This window comes from Motacilla alba, chromosome 18, assembly GCF_015832195.1.
Source record: "Motacilla alba alba isolate MOTALB_02 chromosome 18, Motacilla_alba_V1.0_pri, whole genome shotgun sequence".
NCBI lineage: Eukaryota > Metazoa > Chordata > Aves > Passeriformes > Motacillidae > Motacilla > Motacilla alba.
In genome coordinates, this window is record NC_052033.1 from 7,587,762 (window position 1) to 7,603,813 (window position 16,052).

Consider the following 16,052-nt stretch of genomic DNA (forward strand, 5'->3'; position numbering starts at 1 on the left):
CCATGTTTATCAGGTCTCAAATAGAGACACATGGAGGAAAGCAGGAAGTTCTTTGGCTGCAGTCAGTAGAAGATAGAACTTCACAGAGATCAAACTTCCTGATAATTGTAGCAATTTCAAATGCATGTTTTTTAAAATATTGTGGTAGATAGAGAATGCAGAATGTGAAAGAGAAAACCTGAAGTGAGAAGCCTTACTGAAATATTTCAAAGGCAGTTGGACTTCCAGAGGAATGTACAGCCTGATGTACATGTGCTAGAAAAATAAAACTTTTCAAAGTTCAATCAAGATTGCACAAGTTTAGAATGTTTTGGTATATAAGGATTAAACTATCAACAGGTCCCGAATGCACATACACTGAATTCCTGCTTGTGCATTGAACTGTTGTTATATTTCTAATTTTAACTTGACTCAACATACAGAGATGAGTGGGAATGGATCCAAACACTTTCTGGCTCAGAATCTGTGGAAAGTATGGATCACACTTCAGACTGCCCTACTCAATTGTTCTTGTATGAGCTCCAGACAGCAGTGAAAGCTCTCCTCAAACAGATCAATCTACCTCTGCATCAGGTATTTGCCTTTGTGGGATTTGTCACCTTTTTAAAACCCCATTCTTAAGAACGCAATGAAAAGCTACAAACTGTGTCACTGAAAAGTAGGGATTCAATGTCAGGGTTACAAGAAAATCAAAGCAGAGAAGTTTTGTATTCCATTATTCTAAGGTGGAACATCTTCAGCAAAACAGTTCTTGCCCTGGACATGTGAACATTCAAGGATTAAGAATCAAATTTCAACTGCCTGCTATTTTTTTTTTTTCATCTTTTAGCTTATTTGTGCAACTTCAGGCAGGTCCAAATAGGCACTTTTGCATGAAAGTCATAGTTTTGCATAGTCATAGCACCTTTACATAGCTGACAAACAAAAAGAGGCATTTTTGCAGGCAAGCACAGCAAGTGACAGTTTTCTGGGAGGCTTCGAGTGAGGCTGTGGGAAAAGCCCAGTAAAGACACAGCATTTTGCTGTTCTTTTGCACACAGATGAATGTACCCCTTCTAAAACACGAAGTCCCAGACCTCCAGATTTCTGTGGGTAGGGAGAGGTGTCTGGCTTCTGGCTTTACATTTAGGTACAAGAAATGCATATGTGAATAAATAAAGTCAGGGAGAATAATCTATGATGTGAAAGATCCATGAAAAAATAAGCTAAGAAGTTTGTTTCTTGTTTACATGAATTCCATTTTATTTTGGTCTGCAAAGGTAAAGAGGTCTTAAAGTAGAAGTAAATCATCTTTATATTCACTTCAAGGTCTGTTTGTCCAGCTAGAAAGATGTGGTCTTAAAATAAATTAACCTGGTTCTACATTTCTTGATTTTGAAGGTTTGGGCTTTGCTTTTAAAAAGGATTCCATCAGTGCTTCACCTTCTAGCTAGGGAAGAGCCAAGTAAGACTCAAGTACATCCAAAATTAAGACAGATGGTGTACTGCCTTGTGGTCAGTCACTCTAATTCAACAGAACTCTGTACAGGTCTCTATGTTACTGCATTTGCTTGGAGGTTATACCTTTTGTGCAGCTTTTTTTTTTTTTTTTTTTTTTTTTTTTTAGAGTTAGGGACTAAAATATTGAAATCACTGTGCAATATGTTCCTGAGGCTGCAGCTCAGCCAAGCATCTGAGCTCATCCATTGTGCCTCAGAGATAGACATCAACATGACCTTGCAGTTAAACACAGATGCAGATGGTCTGATGGCTCAGCACCAAACTTTTATGTTAATGAATTGCATTTTTAATTCAACATATTCATTTATGTATTTTTATTATTTTTGTGGTAACTAGGAGCAGGGACAGTGGCACTGGGGCACAGCCAGGCCAGAAGGCAGGGCTGCACACAGCAGCTCTGAGCAGCCTCAGGCCACTTCTGCCTGAGCCATTTTCTCTTGCTGCAGCACTTGTTAAACCTTTTCAGTGCTGTGTTGAGGGAGAGCTGCATATTTCTCTTAACCAACCCTAAATTGAATCTTAAAGGTTTTTAATTGAATCCATTTTCATGTTTTCACATAATTATGCAATCATAATCTTGAAAAGCACATGGCATGTGATCATTTTCTGCCTAATAAGAAACATAAATGTTGTTTTCAGGGGGCTGTGCCTGTGTGTGTTGTTTTAATGTGGAACATTGCAGCTTTAAATCTTTATTTTATGTAGTGACATGAACCCACATTTAGCCACCTACCCCCCCCCCAAATATTTACGTTTTATAAAAATTCCGAGCTTGATGTTGTGCAAATTTTCTTTAATGTTTTATATCATTTGGGGTGTTGTTTATATAAGTGCCATGTTGTAATTCTCTCCTATTCCTTCCCCCGCGCGTGTCCCTGTACAGGCTAAGCACTTCCGTCTGTACACACAGGAGGTGTTGGAACTGGGTCACAATGTCTCCTTTCTTCTCCTGCTCCCCGCCTCAGACGACGTCTGCACTGCCCCAGGACAGAATAATCCTTACACCCCACACTCAGGATTTCTTAACCTCCCTCTTCAGATGTTTGAACTTGGTATAGTAGCTTGCTTCACCTAGAAATATTAACCCAGTCTCCTTATAATAAAATCACAAAGTTGTATCTGTTTTCCCCCTTGTCCCAGTGGAGAGTCAATAAATCACATGATGGCTTTGGCAACAACACTCCCTATAACGGTGTACAAGTTACAGAGGGAGCAGGGCAGTTAAAGCATGCACTGTAGCCATCATTATTGAAATGCAAAGCAGACAGCAAGGCCCACAGTTATCCACTATATGTCTATAAGCTTCTTTGCAAGATGATTCTTTAAAACTCAGAACCAAGAGAAATTACACGTGACACAGCAAGGCTGGAGTGTGACAGGAGATGCAAAAACCATCTAAGTTGTCACAAGGATAACAAGTTCTGTAATGGGGATTTATGCAGATCCTGATTACAGATGGTCCTACTCAAGGTCTGACTCCTTCACAGCTTTGTGAAAGCTCTGAATAGATTTTCCCACATGAGGGCATCTTTTTCCCTTTGATACCTTGAAAAATGCAGGAGACTGTCCTATTGGTGTGGTGCAGCAAAAGCCTGTTGTGAAAAATGCCAAAGGACTGGACTTGAATCTCCTTCTTTGGAGAGCACATCTTATGCTGTAGCAGATTCAGTTCTCTTCCTCCACTCTTGCTGACTGGGCAAGGATTCCCCAAAACAGAGTTTTCCAGCTGTTTCACAGAAAGCATAAGATGCTTTAGCTTCAAGGTCCTCTATTTCTCATTTCTTCTTCTTTGGTCCAGAGAGAAAAGAAAAGGTTCCACATAAAAGCAGCTCATAAAGACTTAATAGTTCTTTTTAGAAAGAATATTAAAATGTGGGGACTTTTGAGCCTTACATATCAGTCTGCTCTGTTTCCTTTTGGCCTGTAAAACTGGGGATCTTTCTTTCCTCTGCCTTCGAGATGAGAGTACACCAGGAGCCACTGTAGGAAAGGCCTTAGTAGCAACTGTGTCCCTAGTGATGTCCCTCTCGGATGTTTATGTGAAACCATTACCTTCCTATCTCCTGTATATCAGTGCCAAGTGCTGCTCAAATCATTTATGCAGGAGATTAGATATTAATGGAGTGTCTTGCCTTGCCTGTGTTTCTGCAGTCACAATGCATCCATGACCTACCATCACCCAGCAACACAAATTTCATTTGGATCAGGCAGGAATACAGCACTGGATTAATGCCACATCAGCCACAGCACACTGTGGTGCTATGACAGCTCTGGGGGTTTCTGCTGCCTGTGGGAGGACAGATGCCAGCTGAGCTGCCACACAATTATGAGTGGAACAACCACACAATACATGGTATAGTCTGCCAAGGAAAAGTTACCCCTTCAAAGGAAAGCTAATGTAAGAGTTAGCTCAGTGCCTTGGGTCACATGGCCATGGCTGCAGTGCCCTAAAGCCAGACTTTCATCTTCTGATGTACCACCCTGAAGCCTGTTGGCCTCTGAGTACAGAGCACATCATTTCTCCTGGTGAGAGGGGCCTGCTGCCTTGCTATGCAAATTAATGCACAGAGTATATTAATCTCTGATGCAATTAATCTCCTCACAAGAGGTTGTGCAGACTATTTGATTCTCATTAGGTGGAACACTAATGAGGGACTGGGGCATTTCCGGGACACAGCCTGCATGGGTCTGACAAATCAACAGAGCCTGCATGGGACGGTGTGGTGCCACCAAACATGCCACAGAGCCATCTCCTAAAAGGCATTCCTGGTGCAACCCTCTCTGTTCTGCAATGTTGCTGCAGTGGGAAAACAGGTCATGGTGGAGAAAACAGTATGGAAAGCTGAATTTTACTTATTTTTTTAAGTAAACAATCCTCTGGCCAAAGGCAGATGACATTTCAATATGACATTATATATGTATCCCTGATGTTCTATAAAGTGACTGTGATTCACATCTCAAATATTAGAAGCTTCCATTCCCCATTAGCTGGTGGCTACCAACTATATAATTGCATAACCACAAAAGACTACGTTGAAGTAACATTTGTTAAAGTAACATTAAAGGGTCTGACTTAAAACCACAAAGGCTCGAAACTTCAGCACTGGAGCCGAAACCGCAGCTGTAATTCACTCAAGAGTCCACCACATATGGCATATGTACTGGAAGACCACACACTATTCACACTGGATCCCTGCAATATCTAGGCATTGCTGAAACCAGAAGGTAGAATTCATTCTTCCACTCTTTTTTGTAAGATTTCTGTGTTAAGATTAGGCCTTTATTGTTAATGCTAAAAATGTTTCTGTGATTGGATCTCTCAGTTGAACGAACTCTTCTCAATTATTCTAATCATGTTGTTTGTAAGGGAGAAGTAGACATGGGACACTGTTTTCTTTTTTTATATATATATATTTTTTTTATGAGAAAAATATATGCATTTTACACCTGGAACACCCTAAAAAAATGCCCTGCCCCACTCCAGGAGAGCAGCAGCAGTAAATCCGACTGGCACTCGCTGCTCTAATAAGATCATGCTGTATGTTTGCATTTACTGCAGCACCAATGAATGGGGAAGTATTTATGAAAACTTGCTCTCCCTCAAAAAGTTTCAGTACGTCTGCATTGCCATTTGGAGAGGTAACTGCTCAGTTTTGCCTGAGCAGTGGTAGGTTCTGTAATAATGTATCTTCAACATACCAAGTAAATTAACATTTGCAAAGCTCCATGGCACTGTAGCTATGCCATCTGTTACCTCTGGTAAAGAGGATAGTTCTGTGCTGCTCCAAAGTCAAATTACACAAAGCAAGAGGTCATGTCTGAACTTTCTGTGTTACCCTTCTGCAGGAGAGTTCAGAGGATGATGTGTGGTAACACCTACAAGGGTTTTAATTATTTCCCCCAAACTGTGATATCAGTGCAATGCTTTCCTGCTGAGTCATTTACATTGAAGTTTCTGATTTAAGCCAGCATAGCCCAAGAGAATGTTATCAGTCTTCATTTTTTTTTAATTGTTTCATTCTGAAACACTCAATTTAAGAAAAAAATTAAATATGAATTTCATTTTCCAGCCATGTCATTACTTTCTTGATAAAAGAAATGATGAGCTATAAAAGTCTCAGAAATAGCCTTTCTGATTAAAGCTACCAAGGGCAAGATAACCTCTGGAACTGCATACTAAGGACCTGATTATCCCTTTACTTAGATGTAATTAGAAATTACTCTTTTGAAATCACTGAAGCTACCAAGTAAATCCAGTGTAAATGAGAGAAGAACTGAAGCCTGTATTATTCATTTCTAGCTTAAAGAAACCCATCCAGAGTTAGTTACTATATTTAATAAAATTTGTGTTCTGAAAGCTAAGGATTTCATATTTCATAACCAGAATGTAACAATTTTCCTTTGCACTTGGTCTTTTCACAGCTCATTTTTGCTGTTACAAGGAAAAATTTATAAGCCTGTATTGCTGCCTTTCTGCTGTCATAGAGCTGGACTCTCTGAAAACCCAGCAGTCCCTGAGGGAAGCAATTTCAGACAGTGAAGTCGCTGCAGCCAAACAAAGACACCAGCAAGTTATAGACTACATACAGGTAATAGTCTGTTTCTGACTATTCCAAGGAGATTTTAAGGTGGCTTTCTTAAAAATTGCATGGGGCTGTAATTTGAAATCTAAATGGAGAATTATTCACAGACATCATAAAAAGAGCAGTTGTATCAAAAGTGCAATTCTGTTTTTATGAAATTCAAACCCAGAACATGCTTTCTTTAGTTGTTGCTTTTATAGAAGGATTTTTATGGGTAAAATCAAATGACAGTTATACTAGACTGTTATAAAGAAATGTGTCAGTCTGCTTGTAAAACTCCCTCCCATCTAACGTGAGGTAAGCTAGCACCATGTCTGGGCATTCATTTGTGTAAGGGTTTTTCTTTGTCTATATGAACTGGGAACATTTTTCACCCAATAACGTGGCAATTAAAAAAATTTAAATGAAAATTCAGACTAGGTGTGGAGACAATCTCCACCAACAATATCACACTCAGGAACACAACTCTGCATTTCAGATGTCAAGCTGGCCCCAAAAGCATCTGTAAGCCTGGCCAGCACCATGCAGTGGCACTGCTTCAGTCCTCCAGTGCAGGGGGAACACCAGTGTTACCATACTTGTCCAGTTTGCTTATTCTCTGTCCTTCATCCTGATTTTCCTCTACTGCTCCCAAATCAAGACTTTACCTGCACAACTCAGGGCTCTTTGAACTACACTCCATTGTGAAGCACAGCAAAGCCTGTCCTTTTGCAAATGATTTTGACAATTGGTTATTTATAGATAAAGCTCATTACTTTTGCAGAATATATCTATGGGTATGGTTGACCTGTCTTTCTACAAGAGAGATGCAAATAACTTTTCAGCTCTATATTCTTAATATTCAAGCTATCTTCTGCTGGAATAGGGGCCAAGACACCATTTGTCCCATTGACAAGATGTTTGGCCCTCCATAGTTTTGAGCAAAAGGATAATATTTCTAGTTCTCTTTGTTCTGCATGCAGACCCCCTTTGCCTTGTCCACTTGGAACTCTGGGCAACCTGCAGCCGGGCAGAGAGGGAAGATCCATTGTACTTCCACTCTCAGTCACCCCATTCTCACACTCAGAAAATCTAGCTTTCTTGCAGTCTGCAGGAGAATTTGGAAAATTTTTATCCTTCACATAAAACCCAAGCATTTTTATATTAATATGCAGGTATTGTATTGACAGTTTTGTGTTCCTCTTCTCCGAAGTGTTTGAGTCACATATCTATGCTGGGAAAATATGGGAGAACATTTTAAACTTCAGTGCTTTGTGCTGAATTATTGTGACAGTGTATTAGGCTTGTCAGGTTTCCTCTCAAATGAAAACCAGCTGTATTCCACCTATTGGCAAAAATATCTCTGCCTACCACATACCACAATCTTCAGTGGTGACCACAAAACCGCAAGAGCATTTGTGTGATCCCAGATCTAAGACAGTGTTGAAGTCACTACACAAACCAAACGTTGTAAAGAGCAAGGGAGTCTATATAAATGCAGTTCTGAAAAGGAGTCACGGGGCAACTGAAAAGTAAAATTATTGAAAAAAAAACCCCAGCCAGAATGTAAGGTTCTTGGAGTCTTTACCCGAATGTTACAGAGAAAGAAATCTACAGACACGGAAACTAAAACTGAAGTTAAACTGTAATTCATATCATGTAATGCTTCAAATGTTCCTAAATTGTAAAAGAACCACCGTTCATTGTCCTGCAGAACAGCACCAGGGAGAAAACCAACAGGATTTGCATTTTAGTAAACTGCATGCAGGATGGATCTTGTTTGGGGTTGAGGGAGGATCACAGAAAGGATGTATAAAATCTCTAAAATCAAATAGGTGAGATGTTTGCTAAACGGAATTCTCTTCATGGAGCTACACTGAAGTCTTGAAATTATGCAGGATTATGAATTAATCTCTGAACCATTTGCTATTCTTATTGATGTGTATTCTTAGCTCATATTAACTCAGTGGCAAGGCTTGCACTGACATCATTGGAGTTGGGATTTCACCTTTACATAAAAATGGCCATACTAGGTCAAAACAAAGATCCAGCCGCCCAGCTATCCTGCCTCCAACACAGCTCATCAGGAACTACCCCAACAAATCTGGCATCTACAGTATCCCTTGGGAGTAAATTTCACACTTTGAATATGCATTTTGTGAAGAATCTCCAGCTAAGAGAAGTCGTCTTCAAATATCAGTCTGCAGCCTCTCTGATCCCTTTGGCACTCTGATCCCTCTGGCACTCCCCTAGCAGATAATTGTCACTGCACAGAGTACCCCTCACTTTTGCCTCTCCATTACTGACTGAACTCTCACTGCACTCTTGCAGAATGTAGCTTGTGTAACTGCAAAGCAGCTTCCCTCAAACACTGCAATATTAATAGGAAGACTCACTTGAAATTCAGAACCTTCTGTAGGAAAAGTGCTAGGGAAGTTCTAGAAAGGACACTGCAGCACGAGGGTATTTACTCACAGCTACTCTCATTTGATGGTTGCAACATTTGCTCAGCCATCAAAGATCTTGAATGGCTGGAAGATGATGTTAAAAGATGTTGAAAGTGTTCCATTATCAAAACACTCTTCAGACCCACATTAAACAGCATCTTTCCTCTCTGCAGAGATACTTAAACCTACATCCTGCTATTGATTTAGGCACTTGTCTCTTATTGCCATCAAAAGGCATGTCTTAGAACTGCTTTTGTGTAGATTTATACTTTTAAAATGTATGCATACTAAAATGATAAGGGAAAAAGTGCAGTTTGGCTCATAGCTATGCTTCTGCCCTCCATTTATATATCTGCACATGTGTATGTTCTTTGTTAAAAACTAGGTCTGACCTGAGCAATTGCTTTGACCTGGGTTTGCAAAGATGCTCCAGAAGTCTCACTTCTATTCCAGTGCAGAATCAAACCAACTTCCAGGTGTGCTACAAACTGATCAAATTTTTACTCCATTAAAATACAATTTTCATTTTCTTTCCATGTCAGATTTCACCCCTCCTAACTACACATTCTTAACCAAAATTAGTTCAGACCTCCTCAGTTCAGACCTCCTCAATCTGAATGTTCTTTCAGGGGATCATGCTGCTCTCTCTTGGCAGTGACTACAGACCTACTTGGGCACTTGAAAAATACACACCTAGGTAGAATTAATACTTATACTTAACTGTATTTTGTCACTATTGTTTTCTTCACAGCAAATTGATGAGGTCTGGAGGGACATGAGATGGATCACAGAAGCACTGCAGTATGCAAGATACAAGCAGCCAGCAGGAGGCCTGCCCATAACGAAGTTTGTGGATCTCTCAGAAGAACACTCTCAAAAGAAAATGAGCTCCACCTCTTCACATCTAGATTGTCTTCCTTCACCTCCCCCTTCTCCTGAGCCTAGAATCCAGAGGAGAAAAGCTGTGAGTGGTAAGAGAACTTATCTTTTTTTACCAAGCACTCTTTGAACTCACTTTAGATTATGAAAATTCTTGTATGTCCTTTCATAAAATGAGTAAATTTTCCCCATACCTGTCAAGGTATTTTAACAATCATTTTACCAATCATTTGCCACTCAGTATACTGAGATCCTTCTATAATCTTTACAATAATTTTTTACTTTCAGCTACTCAGAATAACTGCTCGTCATCAGCCAACTTTGTCACCTCACTGTTCCAGATCATTTAATGAACAGGTTGGAAGGGACAAGTGCTATCACTGGCTTCTCCACAATGTCCAGCATTCCAGTAAAATCCATCCATGGTGAAAGCTGACTGCTTCATTTTTTGCCGACACCAACAATCTGCTCTTTTATATGAAGGGAGCTTTCTCTTTGTCCCAGTTACAGCTGCAGACCCTATGGTAAAGAACATTATCAGAAGTTCTTCAGAGCTCTGACGATGGCTGTGTATTAATTGTGCACACGTTCAGAGTTTTGTTTGACTGATGAGACATGAGTTGTTAGCAAAAGCTATTGACCCATTCTCATCACTCAGGTATCTTTTATTCTTCCCCACAGTTTTCATTAATTTGACAGAATCCAACTCAAATTTTTCCACAGTTTCCCATTTGCCACCTTATGTTTCTCAGATATTACAGCCATTTTCTTTCCAAGCTTTCAGTGTTCCTCTGTTTTGAAGCAATTATTTCTCATACCCCTCTTGCTTTGTTTTGATAGAGCAAATTTTAGTGCCAATTGTCCAGTTAACAGCTGTTTTCACACACCTCTCAGAGTTTTCAGTGTTTTAGAGAAGTATTTTGAATTACACAAATCACACAAATAAGTACCCACCTCATTGACCATTATTACTTCACTGCATAGCCAGAAAATTAAACTGATGAAAGAAATGGATCACAGGAAATAAAGATGAAGCAAATGAAACAGCAACACCCATTTTGCTAACAGAATAAGGACTTTGGAGGAAAAAATAAACCATCATTCTGCTGAGCTGTCTTTAAGCTACAAGTAAATGAAATAGCAGAAACAAAAGCAACAGATGCTGCATTAAACAACTGCCATGACCATTATAGTTGTAATAATTTGGGGGTTTTAAAAATAGGCAGTTTTATACAGTTAAGGAAAATTAATAAATCTATTCTGATTAGATTTCATGATGTTAAAAGAAAAGAAGCCTGAAGAGGCTGGTGCTTTGCTTCACTCCATTATACAGTGGTGTTCTTTCTCAGCACCCCTCCCTGAGCTGTTTTTCCCCTGTATTACAGACCATGAATACAGAATAATCCTTGGCTCTGGTACAGTGCAAACTGCAGTTTTATCTTGTCCTGCACACCGTGGATTCATTAGTACTGGGCTCTATGGCAATTTACACAAGCTCCAAGTGAGCAGTCAGCACTGTGTAAAATTGATGTTTAATTACTGGAATCTAAGATAAACTATCCAGGGCAATGGAGCATCAATCTATTCTATCACACATGCCACTATTCATTATCTTATTGATCCTTCTGAAGCCCAAAGACAGCAGCAATTTCAGTGCCCGTGTGAGATTTGATCCACAAATTCGCATTTGAATTCTGTGTGTCTGTTTTGGATTTGAACACACAATGCACCTGATGGCCAAAAGGGCAGTTTTTATTTATCAACCTCCATGTTGTGCCTTGAGCCACACTTATAGTTGCACACTGCTCACCATTACAGAGATATAAATCTAGAGTAACTTAACTGACATATTTAATAAAACCAGAACCTGGATTAGAGATTTTTCTCTCTCACAAATCTCCATATCTATGAAATGTAGTAAAAGCAAGACAAAAGAAAACAGATCCTCTCAGAACTTAATCCCAATTCAAATTCAATTTTTTTCCCATCTTTAACATAATAAATTAATTCTTTCTGGTTTTCCTAATTCTGCCACCTGTCTAACACATCTGTGACTCCTCCCTGACAAATCCTCCCTGACTGCCTTTGCTGTCACTTCAGCTTGTGGCAATTTCACAGAGGAAACATGCATATATTTCCAGCACTGGAGATTTAAAATTAGGACAAAAACCACATAAATGACATGTCTCTTCTGAGCTTGTCTTTTGAGTGTTAACCAGTTCTCCTTGCAGACTCCCAGCCCTGCTCGGATGAAGAAGGCTGTTCCGAGGTGTTCCTCCCAACTGACAGCGACTACGACTCCAGTGATGCCTTGAGCCCAAGGGAATTAGACCTGATTTACTCCTCATCCCAGGACATCTCCCAGCAGGCTGGCAGTGGCCTGGGTGGCAGTGCACCCAACGTGCTCCAAGCCCACGACATGAAGCCCTGCCTGGCACTGAGGGAAGGCCTGGCAGAGTGTGGTGCCTTGGACACCAGTGCTGAATGTTGCACAGAGCAGATGAGCAGTCTGACAATATCAGGGCTTACACCAAAAAGCATGGACAAGTCCTCCAGCTCCAGGCAGCCACTGGGCTTTTTAGGGAAAAAAAAGTTGGGGAAACACCAGCATTACAACTACTTCAGCCGGCAGCACCGCTGGCTGCGCGTGCACAGCGAGACACAGGTGGGCTCTCTGTCAGAAGGTGTCTACACCCAGCATCTCATGAGATCTCCAGATTTGTCTCAAGAACCTACCTCCAGCGAGCAGGTGACAATTCCCATAGATGGGTCTCGGAGCACTTTTGTACCTCATGCATCCAGCCTTCCAGAGGATGGGAAAGGCAAGTATGAGGAACCAAGGCAGGATGTCCATAGGATAAATGTGGAGCCTTATGAAACAACATTTCTGGATGAAGAGGGCAAGTCCTGGGCGATGAGCACAAAGTCTGCAGAACACACAGATGTCCACAGTGCTATGCAACAGATCACAAGGCCAGAGGAGCAGTTGGGTTCTGCTGTCCCAGAAGTTTTCAGCAGCACCCTTTAACCCCAGAATCCTGCACTGCTTCCCATCACTCCACATGCGATATGAGCATTGTGATCATAAAGGCCATACTTTCAAAACCACTGGTAAAAATCCAGCTCCTGAAATGGCAACTTGTGCCGCTCTAAAGAATCCTAATCTTTTGACTTCATCACCAGATTTCTGGTCTCACAGAGGTATCATCTGTCATGAAGTGAGCAGTGTTATTACTGGCATCTGCAGCTTTGCAGGTAGAGTCATAAGAGTCACCACATAACAATGTGCAATTGACTATCAGGTTTTGCAGGTCTCTTCATTTCCATGTTTCTCTGAGCATGCAAAATTTTAAGCATGAGTGGTTCTGCCTGCAAGTTATGAGAAGTTGTAACATCCTTGGTGACCTTATGTTAGGACTGTGTCCTAAAAGTCTATTAACTTGTTTCCCACCACCTCCTGCAATTTTTTTTTACTTTTCAGTGTCTCTTGAATGAATTTAGGTTGGATATAGCTGAAATACTAACTGGTCTAGTAACACAGATAACCCAGAGTTTCTAGCCACTTAAAGAAAGGAAAATTCTTTCAGTATCTAGAAAATGTAATCAACATCATCTCTGAATACTGTCAGAGCCTGACATAACTATCACACTTGTTTTTTCAGGAGCTTAGATTTCAAATTATTTAAGTAGCAAGTTCTTTTAAAAGCTCAGGAGATGAACCTTTGAGGTCAAGAGCAGGCAGAATGAGGCCAGGTTCTAGACAAATAATATGCAGAGTATGTGAGACTGAAGCAAAGTTTTTCTTTTCCCCACCAAACAAGAGCACATTTTGTTGTGCTGGCATCACTCTCACACAGCCATTGGAAAGAAACACCCCTATTTTTATTCCTGAATATTCACCATAAACTCCAGGAGTATTTGATCACCATGTCTGAAGCTAGGATATTCTAGCAATTTAGATTAGGGAAGTATGGGATGCAGTTTGAGTGAAAGATTTTTTTCCTTTGGGCCCCAAATAAATACTAATGTGATAAGGAGGTTGGGATCTTACTGTATTGTGTAATGGCAAATTACAGTGAATCAGGATTTTGTCCTTTGCAACCACAATAAGCACTACAGAAGATGATCTCAAAAATGAAATCTATATTAATAAGAACCATAACACTGGAGTTACTAAGAAATGAACTAATGTGTAGAAAAACCCCAGCTGTTGCACAAGCTTTAATTTTCTTAAACAGTTCTTGAAGTTTAATTTTATATGCCACATTCCTGCTGGTTAAATTCCCTCACTCCATGTTTGTGTAGCCTTCTACCTTTAAGTTTCCCAGCCTCCAGGTGGATACATTCTAAGGCTCCCAATAAAGAGATTTGAGTTAAATAGTTGAGTTTACAAGTCCTTGAGGTAAAGGTGAGGATTTGGGCCCATGATCTGTGGTCCTTATTAAAATAGCACTTCCATAACCCCAGTGCTATTAAAATCCCTGCAAACTCAATCCATAAATTCAAAAATAAATGTTATTCACTATTTTATGCTTGGTCAGTCTGTGGAAGCCAAGAAGAGTCTTTGCAGTGATAGGAAGGGCAAAAATTTTCTATAAGGGATTTACATTTGTAACTTCTCTTTTTGGGAGCAGGAAGTTAATTTCTTGGACAAAAAATACTCATTCATTACCTGATCCACAGTGAGGATGGAAAGACTTCCATTCACTCCCACAGGGCTTGGATGAGACCCACACCAAAAATTCCTGTGGGTGAGAAGATGCAGGGGGAGCAGCAGTGTCAGTGCCCATTTGCAGCTAGAAGGGCACACATTGTATGGAACTGGGGATAGGGAATGCCTGACTCACTGCAGAGCCAAGCAGAGATGTCTGACTGTCACTGAGAGCACTCACAGCTGGTTACTTCAGGTTCTGTTTATTAGCAGAAGGCTTTTCACCAGGGAGAGACAAACAATGTAATGCTCCTGTGCAGAACTAAAATAATTGACACAGTTTTCCAGTGTTCAGCACCTCACCTGGGCTTCCCTAATCTGTTTTGCCTCTAAAGAAAACTGCCATAAAACTATTAAAGAATAAAATAACCATACACTGAGGCCATATGTTTTTGCAGGAAGTGATAAAACAAGATGCTCCTAAATTAAATCCATCTCACTTTTCTTTGGCTCATCAGGAACAATGAGGGCAAGAAGTAGCAAAATCTCCAGCAGAGAGACACACACTGCTAGTGAGATAAGGATGTAAAAATCTCTTGTCTTCTCCTGCTGCTGAACCTTTCCTGAAGCAGTCATGTAGCTAATAAAGGACTGGATTCTCTACTTGAAGGAAGGCCTTGACTTCATCATAATCTTCTGTGCTGAGATGAAATTTGACTCTAGGAGTGAAAATACCAACCAAAATCTATCCTGTCCTAATTTTAACCTTGCTAAGGAAGTAGTGTTTAGGTGATGGCCAATGGGATGTGCTTCCTTGATCTATTGCCTCCAGACTGAGGTTCTTCCACAAACTTTATTAGTCAAAGTACTAATTGATAGTTCTGGGTTTAAATACTTCTGCCTATAAAGCACTGACTTATCTTCAAGTAAATATACATGTTCTTTGTTCAAAATTGCTATTTCTACCTATTTTGGGTCTCCTTGAAAGATTAGTAGTGAACACCCAGAGATAAATAAACAGTAGAAAGCAGTGCCTTTTAAGTACTGCCATAATACAAATCACAATTCTTCTGCAGTTCTCTTAGGAACATCAGATACACATTTCACAAGCAACTTCAGCAATTGAAAAGAATCCTGGAAAATGCACAGCACAGCACTGTTAGTCCCACTCCACAGAGTGACTCTACCAGTGACTCTTCTGAGTAAAGCTGAGTAAAGACTCACAGTCCAGAATCAAACTGAAATTAGGAATCCAGGCCTTTCTCCAAGTTGAGCTTGAGTGCCCCTCCAAGAATTCTTGCACAGAGCTGGGCAGTGCCACGGCTCAGAGCCTGCGCCACACCAGTTCCAGTGGGCAGCAGACAGTTCATTTAAAGGTGCCTGTGCTCTCTTTGCATCAGTTGAAGCTCTCCTCTCTAAAAGGTACTTGGGCTTTGCAACTTCTGGGTCTCTCTTACTCATCCATCTGGCACCAGAACTTTTTGTCCTGCATTTTTCAGGGACTATATTTTCTCCTGGTCTGAAACCAGTCCCTCCTATTTCTAGCCATGACTTGGACTGGCTATAAAAGAATACAGTGCTTTAATATTATGCCTCCACAGGAAGAAGAAAAAAATGTAGACCATATCTCCCTGCTTAGTGGTCTCAGACTTTCCTGTTTCTGCTGGTAGGAAGTGAGATATGGGTAAACTGCAAGGTTTACATTTAAAATTCCTTGCATCCACAGAAAGGCAGTCTGCAAATGGACAGTTTGTCTCAAGACACCGGTGGCTCAAGCATTTATTTCCCATGCTTGTATTTTTTACTTTGTTTTAGGGACTAATTAACAATTGGATTTTTTTACATAGTAAGACAAAGAATTCTGTAAAATAATGCTTTTAAATATTAAAGGGGGAGAGGGGAGATGGAATATTTTATCCTGAATATTCATGTGTTTTCGAAAGAGACAGTGCATCTTTAAATTCTCCATAGTATAAAGAAATGCACTAAGTTGCTGGTCAACTCTTTTAAGGT

General features: G+C 40.3%; 1 protein-coding gene across 2 annotated transcripts in view; it reads left to right on the plus strand.

Annotated features, from left to right (window-relative positions):
- The window catches only part of ANKFN1 (ankyrin repeat and fibronectin type III domain containing 1), a 107,089-nt gene extending 91,449 nt beyond the window's left edge, over window positions 1–15,640 (plus strand). For both annotated transcript variants that reach the window (XM_038157499.1, XM_038157500.1), the window contains 5 exons: window positions 423–573; window positions 2,384–2,552; window positions 5,923–6,089; window positions 9,261–9,480; window positions 11,620–15,640. In XM_038157499.1, the coding sequence (XP_038013427.1) occupies window positions 423–573; window positions 2,384–2,552; window positions 5,923–6,089; window positions 9,261–9,480; window positions 11,620–12,416 (1,504 nt within the window). In that variant the 3' untranslated portion in view covers window positions 12,417–15,640. The remainder of the gene's footprint in view (window positions 1–422; window positions 574–2,383; window positions 2,553–5,922; window positions 6,090–9,260; window positions 9,481–11,619) is intronic.
- The last annotated feature ends 412 nt before the right edge of the window (window positions 15,641–16,052 follow it).